Raw genomic sequence first — 27,924 nt, 5'->3', positions numbered from 1 at the left:
AAAAACGGTGTTCGATATTTTGGCCAACTACCAAATTACAATGTACAGTCTCTAGCCACATTGTTAGAGGCACCCACATTTTAAAACATAAAACAGGCAACCATTAAAACAAAAAAAAATATGAAAGACATTTTATTTACAAAACACAACATAATTATTTCCCAACTATATGTATCTAATATAATAACAATATTTACATAATTATGTTACACATAATTGAAATGGTAACTTAACGAACACAAGATCACCTAAAAGACATATTAAAATGATGTTTTTGGTAGTAGTAGATACTAATAATCAGATAAAATTTATTTTTGTGTATACAATAATAAGTTAATGCCAAGTAAAATGTGAATTAACATAGGTAGAACTTACAGTTTTACATCCACACTAATAATACCATAATAGATAAAAAATATTTAGTATAGACACAAACACAATGTCGTTTATGAAGTGCCCTAAGCGTCTGTTTCACCACCTTCATTCAAATATCCAATAGACTTATATGATAGATAGTTCATACAATTCTTTGTCTGATACAAATCTAGATATAATATTGTGAAACAGTCCCTAAGACTAAAACACTAACAGCCACACTCAGAGTCATTTAATAATTACTTACACTATTTCTTACTAACGATTTTGTATCGAAAACAATTGCTAAGGACTGGGTTAAGTAACCATTCAATAACTCTGAGTACGGCTGTAAGACAATTATTATATTAATAATTGTGTTTAACAGCTTGTGTAACAGTTTGCCGAAGCAAGTCGACAAGTTTCTAGCCACCTTAGGGGCTCATATTCATGCAGACGCGACGAACGTCGTGCTTCCAAGGGCCGCGTGTTGAACACAATAAATTTAACAATAATATGTCTCACGAGAATTATAATACAATTTTATTGCAACTATATAATTGAGCTTTAAATCCAGTTTGCTTTTAGCATTCCTAGACCATTACAATGCTAACACTAAGTTATATACAAGCGGTAAATCTACCGATCCGTCATTTTTATTCTGATTGGTCCATTCGGCGTGTACATTGGATGAATGTGATAGTCCATTGGCTCGTGGTGATACTCCATTTTGAAGGCTTGTATCATCTGGAAAATAGGAATTTTTATTTTATATAAGTTTTTATCTAATGTGATATTGAGACAAAATATATCAATTGTCAATTTCGTTGTTCGGACTGCAAAAGCGTGTTATCTAAAAACAGGAGATATATCCCGGTTGATAATTATCTTGATGTTCATCTTAAATAGGACTTGACCTAAATATAATTACCGTATAGCTCTCAATGCCGTACCATGTTCTTGCTAATACCCCTTCAGGGATATCAGAAGTACTGTAAATTATCAATAATTTTTTATTAAAATCAATTGAAAGACAACTTTCACCCTAGATTAGGCAAAAGAGAGAGTCAAACCAGACTCTTACTGACTAAAAACAACCTTTGAGCCTGAGCCCCATAACACTTACGGTTCTCCGCAGCTAAGTGTGGTTCTCCTAGTCTTTAGAATCTATATTAACATTATTAATAATTGTATTTTCCCCATCAGCTAAATATTACTTTTTTGCGGGTTCGCTTCAAGCTTCCTAGTGCGAACTATATAACTAGTAGGCTACTATTTATCAGTCTTGTTTCCTGATGGTGTAACCTGGGTGTCTTCAAAGCTCTAGAGTGAATGGTAATGTTTATCGGCAGACGTGCTTAATCGTAGGTTAACATCATCACTTACCAAGGCGAATTGCGGTTTATTTCGACCTCAAAAATGTACTGACCTTACAAATGACAGTATGTATTTCCAACTCAGCAAATCTTCTACCAAGACACATTCGTTTGCCGTAGCCGAATGGTAAAGAGGCGAAGGCATGATGTTTCTGCGCCGGAGACCTGGTCATCCATCTCTCTGGTTTAAACTCTGACGCATTTGAGAAGTAGTCGTCACTGTTCCCCATCACGTAATGTTGGAATATTACTTGAGTCTGCGGATTTAAAAAGAAAAGTGGTTGAATTATAACTTTTGTGGGACTAAAATAATTATCATGTTTTTTGGCTTACTCATGTAACTTAACACATGACGTAGAATGCTGCTCACGAATATTAGTCTCTAGAGTGGCTTGAAACTAATCGAGTTTATCGTCAAAGAGTTAACTTGTGGAAACCAAGTAACATAAGAAAAATAGTTGATTAATTTGGTTAACTACTAAGTCTTAAGCACTATAATAATTATGTGACCATCATCTTTACACTTAGTTGCAAAAGCGCTTTGACTTTGACTAACAATTGGCAAAATTGGTGGTTTATTTATTGGGTCTCAAATATACACATGTCTATTATTTTTTCAAGGTCTTAATATTATGTTATTTCCAATATCATCTTTATTAGTTGACCCATATTGCTGGTATTTCAACAACGAATAATTATAAGGTTTAAAATTTGGTTTTGTTACAAAATCTCTACACTTACCCCCTTTGGTATATTATATCCACAGATGACAGTATCCTTCGTCAGCTGCCGTCCATTACCAATGACAACAGGGTACATCCTAAAATGATTTCAGAACTTTAATTTAACAATCTCATTAAAATACTATTATTTTATTCTTAATCATATTTTAATATAGTTGACCCCATCAGCAAGCAAAGTAGCGCCAAATTCCACCTTTTGCTTCTATTTGAAACAACCCAAATATTACTTTCTTCAAATGGACGGTACCAGTTTTTATATTACAAAAAATCAGCTTAGTTGGGCCTTTATTTTTATGATTTATAATATTTTTATATTACAAAATATCAGTGAAATTGTGACTAACCTCATAACTTCTTTAACGCACGCCTTCAGGTACGGCATCTGATTCACATCTCCTGGTTTCATTGGTCTGCCTTGAAGAACTTTGGTAATTTCTTCGTACAACCTTTCTTGTACCGAGGGCCTTAAAGATAGCTGATATAGAATTGAAGCTACTGCGTTTGATGTCTGTAATAAGAAACATAATTATTTACTTACAACATTTTCTAATGATACATGCATTTCCAAATATATTTGCACTGCACATTCATTGGACTTGAACTAAGAGGGTCTAAAAAAATTCTACAGCTCAAATTAGGTAATAGGTTGTAAAGAATGTCCTAAATGTTGTGGCAATCAGCAACATGTCTACGCAATTGAAAGTAAAGTCATTATAATCTTGATCTCTATACAAATGAGTATGCGCCTGACAAACTCCTTACTTTTTGAAACTGTTGAGTTGCTATAATATTTACAGTAGGCGCCATAACTTGCTCAACTTAAAGTCATGTCACAATTTTATTTTATAATTCTATAACATGCATAATTATAAAGTTATTAAAATAAATAATAAAATATTATAAATAGTACAAATTGCTGGGCCTACGGGATTAGGAATTTCAAGGCTATTTGTTATTTGCTATTTGGGTATTGGCGTTGTTTCACTCCATAAATAACGTTTGCTCATAATATGGGTGTGTTAACTCACTGTGTCAATTCCTACTAGGAACAGGTCTAGTGCCGCTACCGCTGCCACTCTTGGCCCAGCTGCTGTGACGAGATCCTGCAGCAGTGACTTACTGCTGCCATTAGCTTCGCATTCCTTTAGCGCCTTCTCCACGTGTCTGAGAGTTACGCTGGAAAGTGCAAAGATACGACATGATTAGAGTATTATCAATATAATGAAATGAAGTAGGAAGCATTAAATTATTAATCACACTTTTTTTGAGGAAGAATATCTTCTAATGACTTTTCCCGCCTTGGGTGAGGCGGGAGAGCGTGTCAGACTCGTACTGACTAAAAGCCACCCCGTTCCTTCTTCTGCTTTGAGCCGGAGCCTTGGTAACCTGTTACGTTGTCCGCAGCTCCGGAAATATTACTTAATCACACTTAGAATACTATTATAAATCGATACCTTAATTGACAGGTTTGTGGAAATGTGGAGTTGGCTAACCTGCCAACTCCACATTCGTGAGTAACAAAAGTATGATAAAGTTTTAAGTGTCTCCTGAAAAATTGCTCATAAGGAGTTAACTGGTTTGTCAATTAAGGTATCGGAATGTGAAAGTTTGTTTGTTTAGAGGTTTGGATGTTTGTCCGTCAATCACGTTGAAACTACTGAGCGGATTTTGATGAAATCCGGTATATTGACAGAGTATGAACTGACTTGAGTAATAAGATACTTTGTATTGGGTGATAGGATATTTTATTATGCCTTACCTAAGGATCGTATCCAAAGCCTCAACATATTGTCTGAACATCTTAGTTGGGTATAATCTCCACCAGGGGGCGCGCAGTTCGAGTTCACCCACACTTAGGAAGAACGTCTGTACGGCGTGAATTAAGCGCATACTCTCTGAGTCTTCTGACGCGTCGAAGCAATTGAGTCTTGTGTCCAGAGCTATTAATCCTAGGGCTGAAATTAAATTTAGGAATACGTTGATAAATATGTTTATATAAAGACCTTTTTACAAGAAACCCTGTACAAGCATAGGGGAAATAAGTTAGAGTATTTGAGTGTTATTACAATAACTTAAAATCACAATACTCACACTCCAAAGACCATTTGTGGACTTCATTCAGGAAATCGCCCGGCGTTTCTGAATTCTCATCCCTTATTTGTCGTACTCTGAAAAATAGTATATTGTTATAAGTACCATTACTAATTTTAACCTTCTACGTAGATAGGTAAGTATGTATGTAGAAAAACCAATCATTTTAAAATAGTAGTGTTTTAAAATAGTTTGGTCTCAAATTCACCTTATAAGAAACTGTTATTTTTGGGAGCCCTCTGCCGAGTATGATACAAATTTTGAATGAACCAATATTGTCATACCTTTGGACGAAAGCTTCAGCTACTTCAGCGACGGGCACCGTGTACTGAGCTGCTGCCCCAGCGCTCAACGCCACCCGAGATACTTTGGTTCGGAAAGCAGACCAGGAATCACCATGACTGAAAATAAACATTCATATCTTCTGTATTTTATTTAAAAAAACGAAGCACGGATTTCAGATAGAAATAGAAACAAAGGAAAAGTAAAATTATGAAGCAAACTACTCCAGCTTTAGTTCATTTAAAAAAGAAAGAAAGAGAGAAAGAAAAATATTTTTTTAAGCACCGGCTCGATGCACCAAAAATGCAATACAAACAAAAGTAATAATTGTTACAGTACAAACATGAAATAAAATATGTTTATGAAAAAATAGCAAAATCAAGGTGGCAACATTCTGAAATTTAACTTGATATGATGAATTTTAAAAAATCACATACAAATAGTTTAGATCTTTGCAATAACTGTGTATTATGTTAACTTACACTGCAATAACACCCGCACAGTTTTCTTCTGCACCAAAGAAGTCTTTCCTCAGAGTGTGTTTGTAGTAGTTCAAAGAAGGCATTGATGGTCTGAAAGTAAGAAAACGACTATTAAATAAACAAAACATAATTAAACAAATGAAGTCTTCCTGTAAACGAATCTAATGACTCAATCGCCTTGTTGATGAAGTGGTCATAAGCGTGACTATCAAACGAGAAGTTACGGATTCCTGGATCTGCCAAACTAAAAAAAAATTGATTTAACATAACATAACTAAAATTATGCCCAGGGTATAGATTCACTCACCTATACCCGCCTATAATAGCTGGTGGACTTAGCTACTTATCCTTACTGAGATCAAAAGACATGATATTCATTTAACCATCCGTTAAAATTGCTGCTTTTAGCTAAAATATTTTTTAAATCAATAAGCAGTAAATGAATCTACACATATAATATATATAAAAACAGAAGTCATCATTCCACTCGGATGAAGTCGCGGGCAAAAGCTAGTCCATCAATAAATACTCTACTTTACTTTGCCAATTTACTCCTTACCTATGCGGCGCCGCGTCTTCACCTCTGAACACCCTTTCCACTTCACTGGCATCGAAGACGAACAGCATATCAGGTCTCCCGAGCAGACCGGTCACCTTCACGCAGTTCCCATACTCAGCTCGCAAAGACAGACACACTTTGTCTATGTGCTCTACTGAATATCCTCCTGTAATAGAAAAAAATATATTTTTAAGCATTTATCTGCCCATTGTCAATAGAAAAAAGTTTAAGTCTAAACCTCCGCTAACGTAACCCCCGTGCGTTTGCGTTGAATTCCGTTTAACCTGTTAAGACACTTTTTTCGTGGTTCTGAAATTTTGACTTTTGCGGTGCCCAAAAGGACCCATAGTTGGGACATATTACTGCATTAAAATTGTAGACCACACTGTACACTATGAATGCATTAAAGTGACTTGATTTTGATTTGGAATTAAATTACTATCTCGTTACTGAAAGTGGAATGATACCAAATTCCCATATTTTGCCCATTTAGCATGAAACATATTGCTACAGAAAGGTCAAGGTTCACACAATGTGTTCACTTTAATTAATAAGATTGTAATGTCTTCGTCATTGTCCTAGTAACTGCTAGAATTAATGGATTATTAATATTAATTCGGTTTTCGACGTATAAACAATAAAAAAGAAACCAATATAAAACATGTTTGTCCTTAATTACCAACGTAATTAATTGATACTTGCATCAATAAACGCAATGTGGGTATGTATGTAAGTACTTATACTAACCTAACTTGAATTTGTTACCCGCACATTCAATCACGCAAACTTTGTTACGATGTACAATTGAACATGAATGTACTGTGAGTAAATACTTATTAGATTTATATGTTTACTCATTTTTCCCATATCAAGATTTTTTTTCTGTAGCTATAATGCGAAATCTTACCTTATTCCTTCATCTTATCCTTTTAAATATGAGGAAGCTAGTAGATAAACCTTCGGATATTGAAAAATAAATGTCAATTCGATACATTACTTTCGGAACCACCAGAGCTCCGGACTACCTAACGGGCTTACCAGGTACTATATCCCCAGATTATGACGCCGATGCTGATATTTGTAACATAATGACATTTATTCTCCTAAGGGTGGGCAAAAATAAAATCACTGTTGAGAAGTTTTAATTAGGTAAATTGCGGTTAAAAATCCATCACTACACGACCGCTAGTCTAATTAAAGCCATTTATTTCTTTAATCAACTAACTGTAATGTAAATCACAACACGTTACTTGCAGCCAATTAAGTACATTCTGAGGACCCACACCGAGGGCTACATTTACCAAAAACCAAAAAAGAAATGACCCAGAAACTTCAGAGAAACCGGTACACTGCACAATGTACATGAATAAATAAACATTCCAAATATTACTTCTCCCTTTTTCGAAACCGATTAATCGAGAAGAGAAATGAATCGTAACTACACTATGGTAGAATCGAGAACCGTGTTCACGCGAATTCCCGTTCCCTGCAGTTTCACTTTCAAAATACTCGGTCAGTGGCGACCTCTCCCTAAGAAAGTGAGAGTTCTAAGATCATCGTTTCTCGTTTTATCGATTAATCGTTACACTAATTTCGATTCGGTTGTTAAGAACGATTTGGAACGTGTTTGAATTTTCGAATTTAGACTTTTGATTTGCAATTGTTTCTAATCTTATTTGTAGGTACTTTGTTTAATCTTCCAACACTATAAATTATATGTTCATAATACATTTTATGATTAGTGCAATAATGTTGAGGAAGTAATTCATAAAAATTTCATTAATTGCATTATTTATGATGGAGCTAATTTGATACTGTCCGTAAAATTTATAAGTCTGGGGATCATTTTAAGTGTGGGAGAGCCATGCTTCGGCACGAATGAGCCGGCTCGACCGAAGTGATAGTGGCCTCACAGAAAACTAACGTGAAACAACTTGCGTTGTTATTCGTTGTGTGAGTGAGGTTACCGAAGGCCCAGTTACCCCAATCTTCCCAATCCCAGATTCCCTAACAACCCTTAAATTCCTAACACCCAATGACAACCCCGGCAACGCACTTGTAACGCCTCTGGTGTTTCGGGAGTCCATGGGCGGCGGCGATTGCTTACCATCAAGTGATCCGTCTCCTCGTTTACCGCTTTATAGTAGAAAAGAAGATTCTATGTCAAATAATATGGTAAATATCCTGATCCTATCATCAAATTGAATACAAATGTCAAGCATCGTGGTGACACACAACAGAATTCATTAGTAAATATACAAAAAACATCACATACAACCTAAATACATAATTATGAACACGGAATTATTAATTTGCACTTTCTTTGAGTACATATTTGGCTACCAGTTTGAATTTGTATGCACTCATAACGAACATTTCATATTTTTTAATATACATCTACTGCATTAACAAAGAGCTATGAACAACTTTCACAAAGAACAAAACTATAGGAAAAACAACAATTACGAATATATTTACTTAAAAAGCAGATTTGTTTGGTGCTAATACATCATCATCTGTGGCCACGATTGTCTGTTATTACATCTAAAGTACAAAGAGAAACTTTGTCTAATCACCACTATGCAGTGATCTGGTAGCAGTAAAATGGCTTCAAAACTCTTTTTATGGGAAATGGATGGCAAACGAGTCAAACACCTGTAACACCAAAGGAGCTATTTACAAGAGAGGGAATTGTCATCATCTAAGGCGTCAAAAAATTTCTACATGGTCAGCAATGCGCTCACATCAATGATACATCTGCCGTTACAGCTGTGTTTAGACTACGACGAGCTCGTGATACATCTTTATAAGTATACTAGCTGACCCAGCGAACTTCGTACCGCTTTCGCGTAGCAATGATGCTCTACTTTATTTTGTATAGCTGAGTTATGTATGAGTCCCTATTCAATTTGAATTGGAATCTATAAATATCCTCCATATAAAAATGAATCCATAATTTCCTGATCTCACTATACCTGAAAAGGACTTTACTAATTTAAAAAAAAAACAAAATATATTTTCATAATAGTGTTTATTTCATAGGATTCAATCATTTCACTGTCCTGCAGGCGCCTTATCGGCTCTGATGACAATTTTGTGATTATCTGATGGCATGCGATCTAATGCATTTGTGAATGTCTAATGCATCGGTCTAATGCAACTAATTTATTGTGTTGAAGGAAAAATGTTTGAAGTTGTTCATCACAATGGATTTCTTTACTGAGTTGTTGTGTGCGCAACGACTTCTCTTGCTGAATTGTCCATAAAATATATTTGCAAAAATGTATAGTCTTCAACAGGCACTGGCAATAAGGAACCTGTTTGATGATATATTTGAATCCCTGAATCTGCAAGAATATAAATATGTATACAGGTAGTTGTATAGCAAATTGTACCACCATGTGGCTCGCAAAATACTGCCACAATACTTTACATCATTTCAAATTAAAACTACTTTTAACCTCGACATTAAACAGCCTTCCACGGCAGCTTTAGTTTACCAAGAACATCTTGCTCATGCCACTATAAAATACAACATGTTATAAATGTTGCTGATTAAGTCTTCGGATTATAGACTATTATTATGTATTTGATTTATTGTTTACAAAATAAACACATCACTGACTCGACATATTTTGCACCAGCTACATGGTTTTAAAACTAAAAAAAAACGTTTGCCATGATACTTACTTGCTAAAAGTAGGCAAAAAATTGTCTCGTATAACTTTTGTTGCCCCAAATGATGTCATTTGAAAGCAATTATTGTACTGCTGGATATGAGTCAAAAAATGAACCAATGAATGTAGTGGCTCTGGTGGCGGTACCAATGGCGTCAATTTGACTTGGCCGCTGGCGCAACACAATCCAGGGGCTTCATTTTTTAATTTCAATCCCAATGTGGACACACAATGTTCATTAGTCCAATAGCAACAATTTGCTCTGAACTGTAATCAATTGCCACATTATAACTGAATGCAGCTTTGTGGGGATTAAACACAACATTTCTATCTTGATATCGATTCAGTTCAAGTTCATTTCGCGCTTCGCGTTGCTCATCAGTTTGATTTGCTCTTATATTTCTTTGACTTGCCGTATTTCGAGTTCTGCGGCCTAAGCTTGTACGTCTGGTTGGTAGCATTGTTAAAAACGAAATTCCAACTGAAAATAAAAAGCTCTCATACATTTTCTGCATAACCGTGTATACCAAATTGTAGTATTGTGTAGTCACCAAAAGTTACTAAAAATCAATAATGAAGATGTGAACTTACCTTGATTAACAAACACTTATTAGCAAATAAAAATCTTCTTAGTCTTTAAAACTCGAAGAAATATTAAGATAATCTCTCAGAAATATTGAAAAATATACATTTAATTTTGCATATTTTAAAAAACGCGCAATACGAATTTCAGTGTCATTCACACCAATAGACTATATTGAAAGAGCATCGTTTGTTCGAAAACGTGAATAGAAACTTTAATTTACACAAAATAAATTTCTGAACACACGCGTAACTGTTGATAATTTGTCATTATTTCTGAACGCACGCATAATTAATATTTGAGGAATTTCTATTAATGCTTAATGCAATTTTCAACATTTTCAATAGATTAAAAAAAATACAGACAATTGTTTATTCACCCTTTTCATAGTTTATGCATAAATGTCAATTATTATTTACAGAATTTGAATTTAGAAACAACAAATATTTGACATGTACAAATGAAAATTTATCGAATCTAGCTTTTGCCCGCGACTTCGTCCGCGTAGTGGTGTTAGTGGTCAAAATGCTGCCGTATGTCATCTAAAATGTGAATTACTTGAGAATATGTTGCTGTTAGCATTTTTAAAGATATGTATTCCAAAGAAACCACGACCGCCGATTCATCATTTTATAATCATGATGAAAAGTAGCCAAGGTTATCTATATTATTATCCTTTAATTTCCTATATATTGCCTATCAATAAAAAAATACATTGTTTCGTTGTTATATTCCAAAAAAAAAAACATTCGTGCAAGCGTAACCTCAACACAAACAGGATTACTTTCGCATTCATAACATTAGTATGGTAGTAGGGATATTGGCGATTTAAATAAGTATATGTGTATTTAAATAAGAATCGAACGCGAGTGAAGCCACAGACAACGTATTAACGAAAATGACGAATTTTCAAGTAAACATTAATCTCCTCTATTAAAAATACTATGCCTTCTACCCTTTTTATTAAAAAGTAGCCTATGTTCTTTCGCTCCTCATTAAGTGTCTAAATACAAAATTTTACTGTTACAACTTTAAAAATGACGAATTTCCATATGACTATTCATCCCCTATTTTTACCCACTCTCCCCTATTTTTTTGCAATAAAAAGTAGACCATGTTCTTTCGTTCCTCATTAAGTATCTAAATACAAAGTTTTACTGTTACAGCTTTTAAAATGACGAATTTCCATATGACCATTTATCCCTTATTTTTACCCATTCTCCGCTATTTTTTTGCAATAAAAAGTATCAAGGTCTATTCTATCTCAGTACTAAATTCCATCAAAATCGGTTCACTGGTTTAGGCTTGAAAGCACACAGACAGACAGAGTTACTTTCGCATTTATAATATTAGTAGGGATTCTGTGCTCCAAGTCTTATTCAATAGCATTTGTTTTTTAGTATCCAATAGCATTTATCCAACAATGAACTTTATCCAATAGCAATAAAGCTCAAATTGACTCTACGTATTAGTTAGAAAACGTTTGTATGGGATAAAGAAAAGGGCTGTTTTTAGGGCTTTTCCGTCAATTATTTGATATTTTCTCACCTTTTAAACCTTCCCTAGACCTCTACGAATAATTCAAGACCAAGATAAGATAAATCCGTTCAGCCGTTCTCGAGTTTTAGCGAGACAAAGGAATAGCAATTGATTTATATATATATAGATGTGTTTAGGCTACGACGATCATTTGTTAGATTAAGTTAGATTTTTTTAAGGAGTGAAAATCATCCAATGTCGGTTCTCGCTGTGAGCAAGGGAAAAATGAGCACCACGTTCCTACTCCTGCTTTTCAAGCCTAACACTATAGAAAAAACACAAGGTATTACGATAGGATCTTTCCATCATCTCAGAGAGAAAATTTTCTTTAATCAGTCACGCTTAATACTAAAGGGCACGACTAGTGATTCCAGTTTAGAAAACCTAGTGCAGACCAACCTTTCCCCTAGTTCGTCAAGTTAGGAGAAAACTTGTATTGAAACCCATACTGGTTAAGAAACTTGTCTGAGAAAGATGGATACCTGTAGTACTACGATACGTTACGATAGGCTTTTTTGAGGAGGGAAAACAGCCAATGACTCCTCCCTCCTTAGGTAAGGCGAGATGGCGTGCCAGTCTCTTATGGCGACATGACAAGTGACAGATGACAGAAGTCGCTCATAGACTATCGACGAGCAAAATCAACGGATGTCGTCATCCGTCGCCACAACCTTACTGAATAAAGAAAGAAACACAGTTTATTTGCACTGATTAAAAGTAATAAACATACATAAGGTATATGAAAAAAAAAATACTGATTAAAAATCACCCCATTCCTACTCCTGCTTTTAAAACGAAGCCCCGGCAACCCCTTAAGTTCGCCGCGGCTCTGGACAACTGTACGATACGACGATGTACTGAATTTACGATGCATAATATACAGTCAACTTTTTAAATTTAAACCGCAAACTACAATAAATGTTAAAAATAATAAAAAATTGTTCAACAATGAACCTTAAAGGAACTAAATAGTTATCAAAATTGCTTTATAATGCTTTGCGTTCATCAAAGTGGTTACGAGTAAAGTGTCCATTGTTCTCACTTCAACGGGATATCCTTGACGCTTCATCTCAAAATCACTTTAATAATTTGCAATATCGGTCAAGGTGAACACTGATTATAATAAAATGCAATTTATTTATAGCAGATGCATCAATTATTACTATTATAAAAATAAATTTATGTATTGGGTTTGACAGTCAGACCCAATTATTACTGTAGTCTATAAGTTCTATTTTTCCTGAGAAATACGACCCGGGTCTTTTCAATGTCAGAGTGAATAGGTACTTTTTAAGTCTGTGTGCTCCATCTTCGGCCACATCTTCGCTTCGCCGTTCTGGCAGTCAACGGGTTGGTGGCCAAACGCAGACTTATCAACACTAAAAAAATATACTCTAAATACACCTCTATGCATCTCCAACAACCTCTGAACAACAAATGAAAAGCGTAAGTTAAAATTTTTACTAAAAATATTTCTACTTCTTACCACTAGGGGCGCTTGTATAGTTTTATGCTGACAATAGTAAGAATTCGCGTTATCATTTCTATAATCAGCGGTTCACCACAACTGTTTTCAATCTGTTTAGAAATCAAACATCAAATTAAAGTTCCAGATCAACATTTTCTAATCAAGGGTTTGCAATACCAGTCCTTCTGGACAAGCTTTCTAATTAGTTAACTCGTTTCCAGTTTTTATTGAAGGTAGCACCTTTAATTGGCAGTGCCGCGACATTTTATGAGCCCTAAAAGGTTGACTAACTTCGCTGTGTGGTAAAGTGTCATTAGGTCGATTTCACTGTTTTCGGGCTGGAATCCTGTCCAGTATTTGGTAGCAGATTCCTTTTCATATGGATCGATAATGTGTAACTGGCCTAATATTAACGTGTTATATTGTCGTAATAACGGTGAAGGAAAATATCGTGAAGAAAGCTAGGTTTATAATTTATAATTACAAGGTTGAGATCGCCAACTCGCATTGAGCTTGCGTGGTGATTAATGCTCAAACCTCCGTGTGAGAAGAGGCATTTAGTTAGCAGTGGCCACTTATAGGCTGTTAATGTGATGATGTGAATGTGAAAGATATAACACAAAGGTTCATAATAGCTCTCGTACTACCAGTTCTGCTCAGACTTTGGAAAAAATTATGATTTGTCTCCACAACCATTAAATTACTTGGTCATCGTACTAAAACATCGCCGCGATTGCACAAGGAAGGAAGACCGTTGCGTGTAGCGAGTAATTCCGGAACCTGCGCCTATTACCGGCCATTATGGCTTGTTTCACTTCACATTTACCACTAACCACTACTCAGGCTAATATAAAATTCGAATTCAACATCAGCAGCCTATGACAATCTACTGCTGGACAATGGACCTCTCCAATATAAGAGCAGTGCTGCCCAGTCTCTCTTAAATACGTTGTCCTACAGTCGACCCCTATATACAGGACACAGGAAGAGTAGGGGTGATGACAAGATAGTACATTATACTATGCTGTTACAGTTACTATACAACCATTATTTTACGATGTTTGAATTCACATATCAATCCTATCTACTCCTTCAACATATTATATTATAAACTAGCTTTTGCCCGCGACTTCGTTCGCGTGGAATAGTGACTTCCGGCAAATTTTTGGTTTTAACCACATAGTTCCCGATCTCGCGGGATCTCTTCAAAAATGAGATGTGGAAGATATTCCAGGGAACTCTTCAAAAATCAACATAATGAGCTCTGCGTTTGAATTTAATAGATGTATACTCACTTAGGGCATTGAAAAAATAGTTTAAAAACGGACTTAAACTAACTTAAAACTAAAGAAAACTACGAATTACGAATTTATAACAATTAAAAAAGAAACTATATTACAACCTATCCTCTATGCTATAATAACCAAGCTTAAACTAAATAATTTAAAAGAAACGACTTAAATCTAATCTAATTAAAAAAAAAATTAGACTTACAATTTTATTAAAAAAACTAACTACAGTAACTACTAATAATCGATATCAAACTAAACCTACGTTAAATAGTTTAACCAAAAAACCAGGAAAACCCAACAAATAAACTTATTAATTGACAAATACAACGAAACCAATAAAATTTAGAATATACGAAACAGCAGGACCACTACAGACAAATAATCATACGACTGATAATACACTTTTTCTACGATAGTACCGAAGCGCTCGGCCGATACCCAACCAAATGAATTTAACGAAACCATAGCGCGATCTATTTCGATCCCAACGCCATCTATCGAGGATAAAGACAACTTGGATTATTTATTTATACTCCGTTCGGGCATTTTCTTTGTACTAAAAGTTTAATTATATTGATATTATTTTTTTCATACCTTTTTACTATTTATTTACTTTTTTTCGATGAATTAAAACAATAACATGAACCGAAGTCGTGTAACGATCGACATAGAATTATCTATACTCCGTTAGAGCATTTTCTTTGTACTAAATGTTTTATTATATTGATATTATTTTTTTCATACCTTTTTACTATTTATTTACTTTTTTTCGATAAATTAAAACAATAACATAAACCGAAGTCGTGTAACGATCGACATAGAATTATTTATAAATAATTTATTTCTTATTTTTATTTTTTGATTTTTGAAATAAAAATATATCTATGTCCTTTCTAAGGTTCTAAACTATATCTGTACCAAATTTCAACCAAATCCGTCAAATAGTTGCGGAGATTAATGGTATAAGCATAGAATGTTCGACGTGATTCTTTAATTTGACATAACTTTTTTATTTATGAACCGATTGACATGAAACAAACACTAAATGTAAATTTAAGCATCCCACAATATATTCGTGAAAACCGCATCCAACTCGGATCAGCCGTTTCTGAGATTAGCGCGCACAGACGAACAGACGAACAGACAAACAGACAAACAGACAAAAAAAAAGTTAATTACATTTTTGGGTTCGACATCGACATAACAATAACCCCTGCTATTTTTTTTATTTTTATTTTCAATAGCTTTTGCCCGCGACTTCGTTCGCATGGAATAGTGACTTCCGGCAAATTTTTGGTTTTAACCACATAGTTCCCGATCTCGCGGGATCTCTTCAAAAATGAGATGTGGAAGATATTCCAGGGAACTCTTCAAAAATCAACATAATGAGCTCTGCGTTTGAATTTAATAGATGTATACTCACTTAGGGCATTGAAAAAATAGTTTAAAAACGGACTTAAACTAACTTAAAACTAAAGAAAGCTACGAATTACGAATTTATAACAATTAAAAAAGAAACTATATTACAACCTATCCTCTATGCTATAATAACCAAGCTTAAACTAAATAATTTAAAAGAAACGACTTAAATCTAATCTAATGAAAAAAAATTAGACTTACAATTTTATTAAAAAAACTAACTACAGTAACTACTAATAATCGATATCAAACTAAACCTACGTTAAATAGTTTAACCAAAAAACCAGGAAAACCCAACAAATAAACTTATTAATTGACAAATACAACGAAACCAATTTAGAATATACGAAACAGCAGGACCACTACAGATAAATAATCATACGACTGATAATACACTTTTTCTACGATAGTACCGAAGCGCTCGGCCGATACCCAACCAAATGAATGTAACGAAACCATAGCGCGATCTATTTCGATCCCAACGCCATCTATCGAGGATAAAGACAACTTGGATTATTTATTTATACTCCGTTCGGGCATTTTCTTTGTACTAAAAGTTTAATTATATTGATATTATTTTTTTCATACCTTTTTACTATTTATTTACTTTTTTTCGATGAATTAAAACAATAACATGAACCGAAGTCGTGTAACGATCGACATAGAATTATCTATACTCCGTTAGAGCATTTTCTTTGTACTAAATGTTTTATTATATTGATATTATTTTTTTTATACCTTTTTACTATTTATTTACTTTTTTTCGATAAATTAAAACAATAACATGAACCGAAGTCGTGTAACGATCGACATAGAATTATTTATAAATAATTTATTTCTTATTTTTATTTTTTGATTTTTGAAATAAAAATATATCTATGTCCTTTCTAAGGTTCTAAACTATATCTGTACCAAATTTCAACCAAATCCGTCAAATAGTTGCGGAGATTAATGGTATAAGCATAGAATGTTCGACGTGATTCTTTAATTTGACATAACTTTTTTATTTATGAACCGATTGACATGAAACAAACCCTAAATGTAAATTTAAGCATCCCACAATATATTCGTGAAAACCGCATCCAACTCGGATCAGCCGTTTCTGAGATTAGCGCGCACAGACGAACAGACAAACAGACAAACAGACAAACAGACAAACAGACAAAAAAAAGTTAATTACATTTTTGGGTTCGACATCGACATAACAATAACCCCTGCAATTTTTTTTATTTTTATTTTCAATGTACAGACAGCACTTTTCTACGATTTTATTATATGTATAGATGTGAAAGTTTGTATGTTTGCTTGTTTGTTTCTCCGTCACGTCAAAATGGCTGAAGGGATCGATATGAAATTTCGAACAGGGGTAAATTGTAGTTTAGAACGCGATCGAATAGCATGGGAACATGAGCGAAGCCGCTGGCAGAAGTTAATATGTAATAATTAATTGAAACTACTTAAAATCAAAATATTTTTAAACCCAAAATCGTATACAGTCATGTCCTGCTTCATTAAGTAGTAATGATATAACCACTAATAACATTCAAGGACTTTTTTATTCACATCTATCATTGTCCTATTATATTATTAACTACTACGTCAGAAGTATCGTTTGCAAATGTACATAAAATAAACATTGGATACTGCATAATGACAAATTACGTCGCGCCACAATTTACTATTGCAAATTACGCGCAATGACTTTCTTTTTTGCTCACGACTGTATGAAAAAATATTACTATTTTATGCTTAGTAAAAGTTGGTTTTCACCCACAGCTTCAGCAATGTTTTCCAAGGAAAGAAGGAGGATTTGTCACTCACCAGCCTCTTAACAGTCTTCAGACACAATAATCTATACATATTAACATACTACCTAACATATAAAACTAAAGAGTTTATTTATTTGTTTTAACGCACTAATCTTAGAATTCTACTGGTTCCATTTTTGACAGGTCAATTTATTGTTCATCCAGTTTTGTCATGTCAATATAAATATCACATTTGGGTTTGTAGGAGCCAAGCTGCGGGCGAAACGGCGGTAGTAGCTAGTATGTTTTATAAAACCATAAATTACCCATAATATAATCTTTCATTTCATCATATTGTCATTAGAATGAGACAAATGCATTGTTAACGTGCACGAAGATTCAAAACCCGACCTTGTCCTAGATAAATTTCATAATAGTAGCGATATTAAAGAAAATTGTTATGCCGCATGCGTGCGCGCAGTTATGAAACCTAAAACAATGGACAGATGGCTTATTATAGCGTAATTATTGAAGATTCGTGTGTGCTATCACTTGCATCGTAATAGTTAACGTCCAGATAATGACATGTCGTTGGGTTTTAAATAAAACTTATTAATAATAGTCTCGAAATAATTGAGTGGTAGATAGTACAAATGCATCCATTTAAAAAAAACAAAACATCTGGCTAGGAAAACCTGTACTACATCTAATAAACAAAACAGACAATTCTATTTAACAACTTCACTGTCCCTATACAATACAAATTACCACTACCCTACGACCATCGGCTATTCTTTTTTGACCTGATACCAAAGATACAAAAATTTGCGAAATTTTATTTTGTTATCATGTAGGTTAGGTTTTTTGCGATACGTTCACGTAATTATAATTATAATATTACTTCACGCTCATAACAAAAGTATGTGCCAAAGTTGTATAAAGAAATGAGTCACCTGTGACTCTTGAACTTATTCCAAAAGTTCTCCGTGACTCATATGTGACTCATTGGACAGTTAAGTTGTTAAATAAAAAACTCACGTAAATCGGATAAGTAGTTTTTGAGGTAACAGCTCTAACGGAACACAAACGTACGGAAGAATCATTTAAGTGGGCACCTAAAGGTAGAAACAGTATACAATACACGTACTTAAAGATTACATCTGAATACATTATCACATATCCCTGGTAAACATAGGCCTCCCCCGAAATCTCTACATCAGCCGGTTGAGAGAAAACTTTAACTTTTATTTAACAAATCATTATTCTCTTGCATTATTGAGCATTGTGGTGGTTTATTCTCATCCTTATTTTTATTGGATATGTTGAGAATAATACAGCTTAATTTATGGAAACCAAATTTTGTATTTCAATCGGCAGAATTGTTAACTTTTGTGATTTTATTGGAGAATCGCCCAATTCTCAGTGGCCTTTGTCAGGTCGTCCGTCCACCTTGTAATTGGGTGTCCTTGCTTGCTGTGCTACGATAACCAGTAACTGATATCTGACTTTACTAAAGACCAGTAGAAGTTTTAAGTATGGGTGAGCCATACTTCGGCACGAATGGGTCGGCTCGACAGGAGTGATACCACGGCCTCAGCGAAAACCGACGTGCGTTGTGTTTCGTTGTGTGAGTGAAGGTGCCGGAGCCGGAGGCCCAGTTACCCCCATCCCAATCCCGATCCCCTAGCAATCCAGAAATTCCTACCCTAAAAGTCCGGCAACGCACTTGTAACTCCTCTGGTGTTTCTGGTGTCCATGGGCGGCGACGATTGCTTACCATCCGTCTGCTCGTTTACCATACCATAAAAAAGGCGTGCCTAATTACCGCCTCTGGTCAGATCTTTGTAGATAAAGATTAAACTGGTATGATTTTACCTCGCACATCTATCCAACCTAAGCCCAAAACAGGTGCGGTCGTCAACGCATTTTGTACTCTATCGCCATTGCGAAACATATCAAAAATATTTGTCAACATTCTGTTATGTTATAAATTTTATTACAATATGATAATAGAAGTAATATTATACCTACATATAATAAAATGAATAACTTTGTGACATAAATTCCATTGGGATTGGTTGAGAAATATTTTTTATTTATACTTATGGTACTTTTGTATTTCTTAAGATTGCTGCTGTTGTTTAATGAGATCAATGTTTGCTTATTAAATATGCTTATGGTGATTATGGTAATTATAAGTTCAATGCAAATATTAAACAATTCAGAAATAAACTAAGTTTGAACCAGTGTGATACCACTGCCTAAATAAAAACCGACGTGAAACAACGTTTTTGTTGTACTTATTTCACCGTGTGAGTGAGGTTACCAAAGGCCCAATATCTCCCTACCCAGCCTATGGCATTTAACTAAAGGTTCTAAAAGTGTTTGCTGTCCATTGGCGGCACCGATTGCTTAAAACTAGGTGAACCGTCTGCTCGTTCTGCTCGTTTGCCGGTCTATCCCGTAAAAAAGATTTTTAATAATAGATTTAGGACCTATTAATACGTACCATGAATTAACCCTAAACGTAAAGCCAGTTTGGTAAAGATAAGATAAGCTTGTAATTGGCCATCATTAAGTTATTGTTTTTTAATTATCTTAAGTTGTTAGCTGTAAGTTTTCCGAAAGTGTAAAATAAAATAAATAACCCCCTTTTACATGATATAAATCAACCCCACCAAGGAATAAAAAGCATGACATCAATCACCATTACATAACAACATACAAAGATACTCTAAAACTAGAAATGCCATTCTAGAACCAGCTAAAATTAACCGATGTTCCGTATAACGTCAAGTTTACTAGTTCATGGTCAACAGATTAACACACTGGGCGGTAGACAGTCAAGGTTTTGAGGTGGTATCAACTGGCCACGTTTGTATACGTAATATGTTAATTACTATGTAATAGTCGCTTTCGTAACACTTATTATTATTATTTGATGGGCATTGGTAATCGCTTCCAGATGCATGTTTTTCTTTTGTTTATCTTTGTTTTTGTGAGTTTGTATGTAGAAAAATTGCCTCTTTAGCGTTAGTTGAGTGGTAAAAGGCGTATTTGTACGTAAATCTACTGTATCTGTGTTGAGTTTGATTTCTGAATTGAGCAGAGCTCATCCTCTAAGTACTTGGAAGTCTTAATATGTTAAAAATTAGTCGTATACATTTAATCATCTGCAACTCTATCTATCCGTTCAAAGTCGTACCTTTTCTTTTAAACGTTGCTCTCCACTGTTTTACTCCTGAGTCGTAGGTGCGCATAGAAAAATACAATTTCATATGCACATCACACCCAGACCCCGAACAACAATATGTGGATCTTACAAAGAGTTACTTCATGTGGGAATCAAACCCGCTACACGTTGCGTGGCAGTCAGTTGCCCCGTCACTGTACCAACCGTGTAGTCAAACCTTTTAAATAATAATACCATGAAAAAGCAATAATCACTTATGACCCAACAATCTTCTTAACTTTTCGTACCTGCATTCAGTAGTATGCAATTTGCACTGCACTACCTACTCAGGTTCAACGGAACGGTATTTTAAAGGAACACACACTAATTTCGTGGAACGGTTCTGCGCATGCGTGGCTTGTGAATGCGATATTAAACACAAATGGACCGACAGAAAGATAACTTTTAAATTTACTTGAGGTGAATGGTAATGTGAAATGCAGAGTACATTTTGAACTTGTTACTGGTTAAATACTGGCTCATTGGTAGTGGTTGAACGCGGTGGTGTGAGGTTTCGTGGGTTACTATATCGTACAATATGTTTTTAATTCTTTTTTCGGTTTTTCGAAATAGCACAGTAATACGGAATCTAGAAGAGGGGCTGACGCCTGATCCGGAGCTGCGGATGACCTAACCGGGTTACTGGGGCTTCGGCTCGTAAAGCAGGAGTAGAAACGGTGTAGATTCTAGTCAGAGATAAGAGTCTGACACTCCCTTTCGCCTCGTCCAAGGTGAGAGAAGTATTTGGGTGTTTTCGCCACTCAAAAAAATATTACTTTTTCTTGAGTTCACTCTTTGTTTGACCAACCATTCAGAAAAAAGGAAACAATTAATAACATTAAGTACGATATTACGGAAATACTATTCTTCTATAAATTTAACTAATTTGGTAACATTACTTTTTATTAAAACTAATATATCAAATGTCATTGTCGTCAATCAGTAATGAATATTCGTAAAATAAATTATAATATTCTTAAACTTCAATGCCAGAGGAGCAATTCAAGTGTAAATGATGTATAAACAATATTATATGTAAATGTTAAAAATAATAATATACTAAATAGTTTCAGAACCTTGATTAGGAAGCTACGACCTCGTCAGTTTAAAAATATTTAAGATACACTAAATATAATATTAAATTAGAATGGAACTATACGGTGACATTTTTGCAGATATTGCAGATATCTGCAAATCCAGGGCCAGAACATCACTCGACACTATTGTTTTTTAAACGTTGCCCCACACTAGGATTTTCTCCTGTGTCATGGGTGCGTTTACAAACATACAAGTTCACATACACATGACACTCAGGCCCGAAACAACAATTTGTGGATCACACAAAGAGCTCCATGCGGGAATCTAACCCGCTACACTTTGCCAACCGTTCAGTCAGTCAGTCAGTCAACTATGACTTCTGTAGTCAATACAAACATGATTACGTAAGACAAAAGAAAAAGTTACATTGTTTCTCGTAACATGAAAGTTTCATTTTTTTTTTTATTTAGGCGAGAACATCATGTCATTTCTCTTAAGTCACCAGCCAGTGTAAGATGAGCTCCCATTCTTTTATGTTATTAGGGAAATGGAGATCATAATGTTAGGTGTGAAACTGCACTTTTTGTGCCTTAGTGCATTGAAACAGATTTCTAAGTAATGTATAACACTAGAGAACACACGTTTGTTGAGATGTTTTTTGTTGTAAACTACCTCCGCTTAGTACGTTTACTTCTATCTACGTCTAATCTATCTATGTATAGTTTATGTATGTTTTTATGGTATAAGCCGGTAAACGAGCAGACGAATCACCTGATGGTGAGCAATCATTGCCGCCCATGGACACCCGAAAACATCAGAGGCGTTACAAGTGCGTTGCCGGCCTTTTGGGGTAAGGAATTTAAGGGTTTTCAGGGAATTGGGGATCGGGAAGATTGGGAATGGTATGGTAATTAGACCTCCAGTAACCTCACTCGCATAACGAAACACAACGCAAGCGTTGGTCCATGTGTTGTACTAAAGTCATGAATGTCTAAGTCTCTAATACCATAAATAGATAAACAGCTCCGTATTTTACAGCTATGCGCGAAATGTTTGAACAAAAATTGATCATGTAAAATAAGCAATACCAATAATGCCTTAAATATAATAATACATAGTCTTATGTTCGAGATATTTTCGATCATAAAAAAACTTTTAATGAATTCTTATTTGCTTACTCTACCTGTATATAATTATGAGCTCCTGTCGTGTTGAAATTAGTCGAGTAGCCTACTCGAACATTAATAAATTTAATACACCTACATTATAGATAATTATGAGCCCCTATCGTGTTGAAATTAGTCGACCAACCTCCTCGAACATTAATCAATTTAATACACAGTACCGTAGTAAGTACTCAATATACATAAAAAAAAACTTACCGATATAAGGTGTGAACCGCCAAGTGTTGCCTAAGAACGGTAATGGGCGTGGTCCAGGTACTTCATCCCACGATTTTACCGACGGAGCCATGTCAAATATGGAAGTGTCGATCGCCGCATGAGTGGATCTCGCGCGAAATCCTTTTACCGGACATGTTTGAACTGGTTTTTGACCTGTAACGAGTACATCTTAATGGGTTTTATGAAAGTAATGATGAATGCCTTAAACCGGCTTTGAAAATCGTGTATCGTGAGTATTTTTTCTGTTACTATGCTATAGTGTAAAGAAATGACTGAACGGCTTTGTTCCCAAAATTTGTACCGTAATCAGATTGTTTTCTTAGATAATAGTGTTATCTAGATTTGTTATAGATGTAATAAAAATGATTTCAAACATTAAAAAAACGGCTCGCAAATTGGCGCTCGAGGCCGACTGTGATTGATAAGCAAAAATTAAATTCTTATTTAAACAAGACCTTCTCACGAAACTGTTCTCACAGTTAAATACAATATACGCATTGGGGCCTCAGTACGAATTTGCTTTACGTTTAACGAGATCGAAACGAGAGCGCATTCGATACTGTGATTGGTTAGTTCATTGGAGCCGGCCAATCAGAGCGCCGAACGCGCTCTCATTTCGTTTTCGTTAAACGTAAAGCAAACTTGTACTAAGAGTTCAGAGTATATGCAACTCTATAAAAATCCTCTATAGTAATTTTGAAGGTCTAACTTCAAATACTAGTTGTCAGATAATGTATTGCGCTTTGGCTGTGTAAAATCTTTTTAAACGCTTTTAACAGCAGCATAAAATGCGGCTAGCAACTTTGAACTCTAATAACACGATAATTAAAGTACTTTCTTTATTATAAGACATTAGATACTATAATTTTAAGTTATCTAAGTTTATCTAGTTTACATCACCATGCAACCTTAAATATCTAGATCTAATTACTGGTGGAAACACTATTACCTACACGCTCACACGCCGTGAAGTTTGCGCAAGAGTTGTACGCGATTTTAGTTTCAACATTAGGAAAAAATGTCCCTATAAAGAAGGATGTTTTAGTGTACTTCTAGTTATTGTCTATAAGGGTGAATTTTCTGTGTAGTGTATTACTATCACTAAACTTCTAATATTTATTTAGTATCAGTCTGTAATCATCGTTGTATTCTAATGTTTTAACGCAATTTTCTTGAAAGTTCTAGTATTAATAACGTTCTTAAAGTCTAGTGTATACATAAGAGTTATTGGCAACAATTCAAACTTTAAATTTTTTTCTTATTTTAACTAAAAATCACCAATCATTTCTCAATGGGCTAGTTTCTAATCTAAAATTCTATGTCGACCAATTACACATAGATTTTATGTAAAAACTGAGATTTTAGATACTGAAATCAACCGCATTGCTGTTAAATAGTCGCGGAAACCATACATCTGGGTAGCAAAAAGCGACAATTGCAATAAATCAAGTAAAGGAAATCCATAAATATTAGATACTTACTGATTTCTAACGCACTCTCGGTCGGTTTAGTGTTTTGTGTACTAGTCGTTATCAATCGAGCGGCACTGACGTTTCGCAGCGGCCATTTTACTACGCTGATTCGACCCCTCATTATTTATTATTTAGCTCTGAAACAAAAAAGAAATATTATCATTAAATAAAATTACCTTGGTAAACCGCCTCATATGTCGATTAGTCTCTGATTAAATTCCTGGGTCATGTGAGGTTTTTTTCAGCTGTTTGCTATGCTGTAAGCTATAACAAGGAGTCTGCGGTTAAGGCTTTCTCTAAAATCCAATTCCAATCGATCAACATTTGTATTATGAAATGAGAAACAGTGATGTTACCGGAGACCCAATTAACCCCCTTCTCAATCCCCGATTCCCTAACAACACTTCCTAACCCCTAAATTCCTAACCCCTAAAAGGTTTGCAATGCACTTCTAGCCCCTCTGGAGTTTCGATTGCTTACTATCAGGTGTTTCATCGGCTCGTTTACCGGCTTATACCATAAAAAATGCTCTAAGTAGCTTTACTAAAATCACCACCATTAAATAAATATAAACATATCACTACATAAGCCAAACAACAATGTAAAAGTAAGTACAATTTATGTGTAAAATACTTATATTCGTTTATTTATTACTAAACTTTTACTTTAGTAATAAACTGGTGTTTGACGCGCAGACACCAACACGTTTATAATACTTTCCGTGGTAATATATCACATTTATTTATTAGTACTTCTATTACATGTATGTATTATTATATAATACTAGCAAACACGGTGAACTCTGTTTCGCCACCAATGATTTCCCTGTTTTCCCGCTTTTCTCTTGAAAATTTTCCAGAATTTTCTTTGCTATAAACCTCACGGAGCCCGAGACCTTTCCAACGAATGCAAAACCGTGGAAATCAGTTCATGCGTTCTGGAGTAATAGCGTCGGGAAGGAAAACCCAACTTATTTTTAAGTACTGGATTTATCAGTATGGTATTCGTAAGGGCAGTCAACTGCGAAGTGTCATGCTTGATATCGTAAATCTTTACTTGAATTTGAGATTTGGTCACCTGTGTGTTGTTTCACCAAAGATTTAAGAGACGAGAGGAAGTATTTCACTGTTACTGACTAAAACGACTCCGTTCCTGCTCCTGATACGACCTGAAGCTCTGGTAACCTGCCAGGAGTAATATAGGCTTACACAGAGAGGTATAAGGATGACATATAGGTCTCCATAGGGAAGTGCCATAACAGGCGTTGCACCACGGGGGCTCCGGGGTTGGTCTACTAAGAGGGCCCGGTGCCTCCTTTAGGTGCAGATGGTGGCCACCGGGGAGGTTTTAGTGCGGTAAAAATCCCACACTCCCTAGTTTTTTTCCCCAAAAAGCTAGGCGCCTTTTGAAGGTTTCCTCCCGTCAACAAGAAAAAAAAGGAGTAATATAGGCTGGCTGGAGAATAATACCTCTGTATTTCAACACCACTAGTGAAGCTGCAGGTAACAGCTAGTTGTAATATTTATAATCTTTATGATACTACCTACTATGAAAACCTTCACTCAATCTAAACACAGCGGGGGCATTTAAATAAAACGTGAAAATCGTGAGCAATATGAAGACCATTTAAAAGTAATTGATGCAGACATTATTTATAGTTACTATTACAATGTTAGTTAATGCATTTTAAGAAGATAGCCATGATCGTGTGAATATTTTTGTGACCTTTCAGTAAACAAGGTTGTCTAGAGTCTGAAGTAATGTTTATACATTTAGATTATTTATTTTGAATGCTCATTAAAAGTAACCTTTTAATTCGAGATTTCGAACGACACAGAATAAATAATAGAAGGAGACTATGACCTCTGAGCTTCCTTCGGCATATTTTCTTCTCAAATGCCGGCCTCATCTAGTTATTTAAGAGATTGACGTGTAAAAATAAATATCATTTATATAATAATTATTTTTAACCGAATTAAAAAAATAATGAAGATTCTCAGTTTGACCTGGATATATGTATTGTCTTGCTTATGGCTGACCCGATTTTGATGTAGTTTTCAGCATAGTATTATATTTGTACAGCATTTAGACTTAGGAGAAGGTTTTAGGATACATATTACCTGAATTAAAAAATGAAGTGGTAAAGAAAATTGAAGGCTGTTCCCTTTTTATAAAAAAAATGTTAGTTATTCATCTATTTTATATGAAACTTGTTTAAGTTTGATAGCTATGGAGATGTAAAGAGGCGTTAGGTTATATTCTAATGTTTGAGGTGAGGTCAAACAATTAATTATAGCAAAATTAGCTAGACCTATCTATCAAGGTGACTATGGTTTATTTTTAGAAATTGCAGACATTACCACCTACATATGTATATAATTTGCATGAATATATTTCAGTTCATTAATTATATATTTTATTTTTATTCATATAAAAGTTGACATTTATATTAACATAAGTATTATGAAAAGTATGAATTTTTGAAAATCAACTTTCATAATATGTATTTCTTTCTTATTGACAGGTCTAATATTCTAGATGATTAATTATCATGTGAGATCTGACAATATAATTACAAAATACCTAACATAGCAATGTACTAAAAAATAATTATCACGCAAAAATGTTTTAAAAGAAAACAGATTAATCTATTTTAATTGGTCAACCAATTATGCTGTTCCATTTAGTTATAAAAATATAATTATAATCTTTGGATTATTTACAAACAATACAATTTTGAAAAGGCAAACCTTTCATCATATAATATAATTAATTAATTACAAAACTTAGCCTAACACATAGAACTTCCATTTTTATAATTCTCTACATTTAAAGCAATAATTCAAATCGTGAAAAAAAAAAACATGTATAAACAATACCTCAAACTGCAAAAGGTGATACAAAATAAAAACAGTTCACCATAAATAAAACATAATCAAAAACACCGGCAATTAACCTTTGCACATCCCAAACCCATCATTTCCAATACACAAACATCACACATTCCAAAAAAAAATCATACCTTTGCAAAAACAAATCCAAAAAGTTCGTTATCAGTGACACACTTGACACACACTTTGACACGTAATCAGTAACAATAGCATGAACTCTACTGACCCCCTCTATACCCCTAGCAAGTTGAACGTCGACTGAGCTTCCTTGAACA

The 27,924-nt window shown here is 34.5% G+C and overlaps 1 protein-coding gene across 1 annotated transcript; it reads right to left on the bottom strand.

Moving 5' to 3' along the window:
• Positions 1-120: 120 nt before the first annotated feature.
• LOC118271251 (probable cytochrome P450 49a1) lies at positions 121-27,924 on the bottom strand. The gene is made up of 13 exons (XM_050696043.1): positions 27,781-27,924; positions 24,768-24,895; positions 23,266-23,439; positions 5,888-6,053; positions 5,329-5,418; positions 4,849-4,965; positions 4,565-4,641; positions 4,233-4,428; positions 3,502-3,649; positions 2,818-2,981; positions 2,472-2,550; positions 1,784-1,987; positions 121-1,101 (listed from the first exon to the last, which is right to left on the bottom strand). Exons 2-13 carry the CDS (start codon positions 24,877-24,879, stop codon positions 994-996), a joined length of 1,635 nt encoding a protein of 544 aa, XP_050552000.1. The 5' UTR covers positions 24,880-24,895; positions 27,781-27,924; the 3' UTR covers positions 121-993.

Source organism: Spodoptera frugiperda, chromosome 9 (genome assembly GCF_023101765.2).
Source record: "Spodoptera frugiperda isolate SF20-4 chromosome 9, AGI-APGP_CSIRO_Sfru_2.0, whole genome shotgun sequence".
Taxonomy (NCBI): domain Eukaryota; kingdom Metazoa; phylum Arthropoda; class Insecta; order Lepidoptera; family Noctuidae; genus Spodoptera; species Spodoptera frugiperda.
The sequence above is the reverse complement of the archived record's forward strand: the minus strand, read 5'-3'. Positions and strand labels throughout refer to the sequence as shown.